Here is a 561-nt window from a genome sequence, read left to right as displayed (position 1 = left end):
GGGCAAAGGCTGCCGCGCCGTGCCCGTCCTCATGCCCCTCCGTCCCTCGGCAGCCAAGGACATGGCAGCGGGGCAGAGGACGCTGATGGCCCTGGGGAGCCTGGCGGTCACCAAGAACGACGGGAACTACCACGGGGACCCCAACTGGTTCATGAAGTAAGTGGGGGAGCGTGGCCCCGGGCGTGGGGACCCCCCTGCCCCGCAGCTGCCCGGAGCGGGCTCTTCCTGCTGTCCGGAGCACACGGCCGCGTGATGCCGAGCTTTCGGCTGGGAAGTAACGGTGGTTGGGGACCCTCTTTGGGAACAGGGGCTGGTGGGCACCCTAGGGATGGGGACGAGGGTTGGCCGCCCAAGGGGGGCACGGGTGCCGCATGGCCTCTCCCTCCGCCCCGCAGGAAAGCGCAGGAGCACAAGCGGGAGTTCACCGAGAGCCAGCTGAAGGAGGGCAAGAACGTCATCGGCTTACAGATGGGGAGCAACAAGGGGGCATCACAGGCGGGGATGAGCTACGGCCGGCCCCGGCAGATCATCAGCTAGGCAGCCCCCCTTGCCGCCCCCCGC

At 69.2% G+C, this 561-nt stretch overlaps 1 protein-coding gene across 1 annotated transcript; it reads left to right on the top strand.

Moving 5' to 3' along the window:
- Positions 1 to 31: 31 nt before the first annotated feature.
- On the top strand, positions 32 to 537 carry TAGLN (transgelin). Its single transcript, XM_035892485.1, has 2 exons — positions 32 to 156; positions 396 to 537. The coding sequence occupies exons 1-2, from the start codon at positions 32 to 34 to the stop codon at positions 535 to 537; spliced, it is 267 nt and encodes an 88-aa protein (XP_035748378.1).
- Positions 538 to 561: the final 24 nt, after the last annotated feature.

The sequence above is a fragment of the Egretta garzetta genome, unplaced genomic scaffold (assembly GCF_000687185.1).
Source record: "Egretta garzetta isolate BGI_Z169 unplaced genomic scaffold, ASM68718v1 scaffold134, whole genome shotgun sequence".
In the NCBI taxonomy this organism is placed as follows: Eukaryota; Metazoa; Chordata; class Aves; order Pelecaniformes; family Ardeidae; genus Egretta; species Egretta garzetta.
This window is presented reverse-complemented; position numbering and strand designations above follow the sequence as displayed.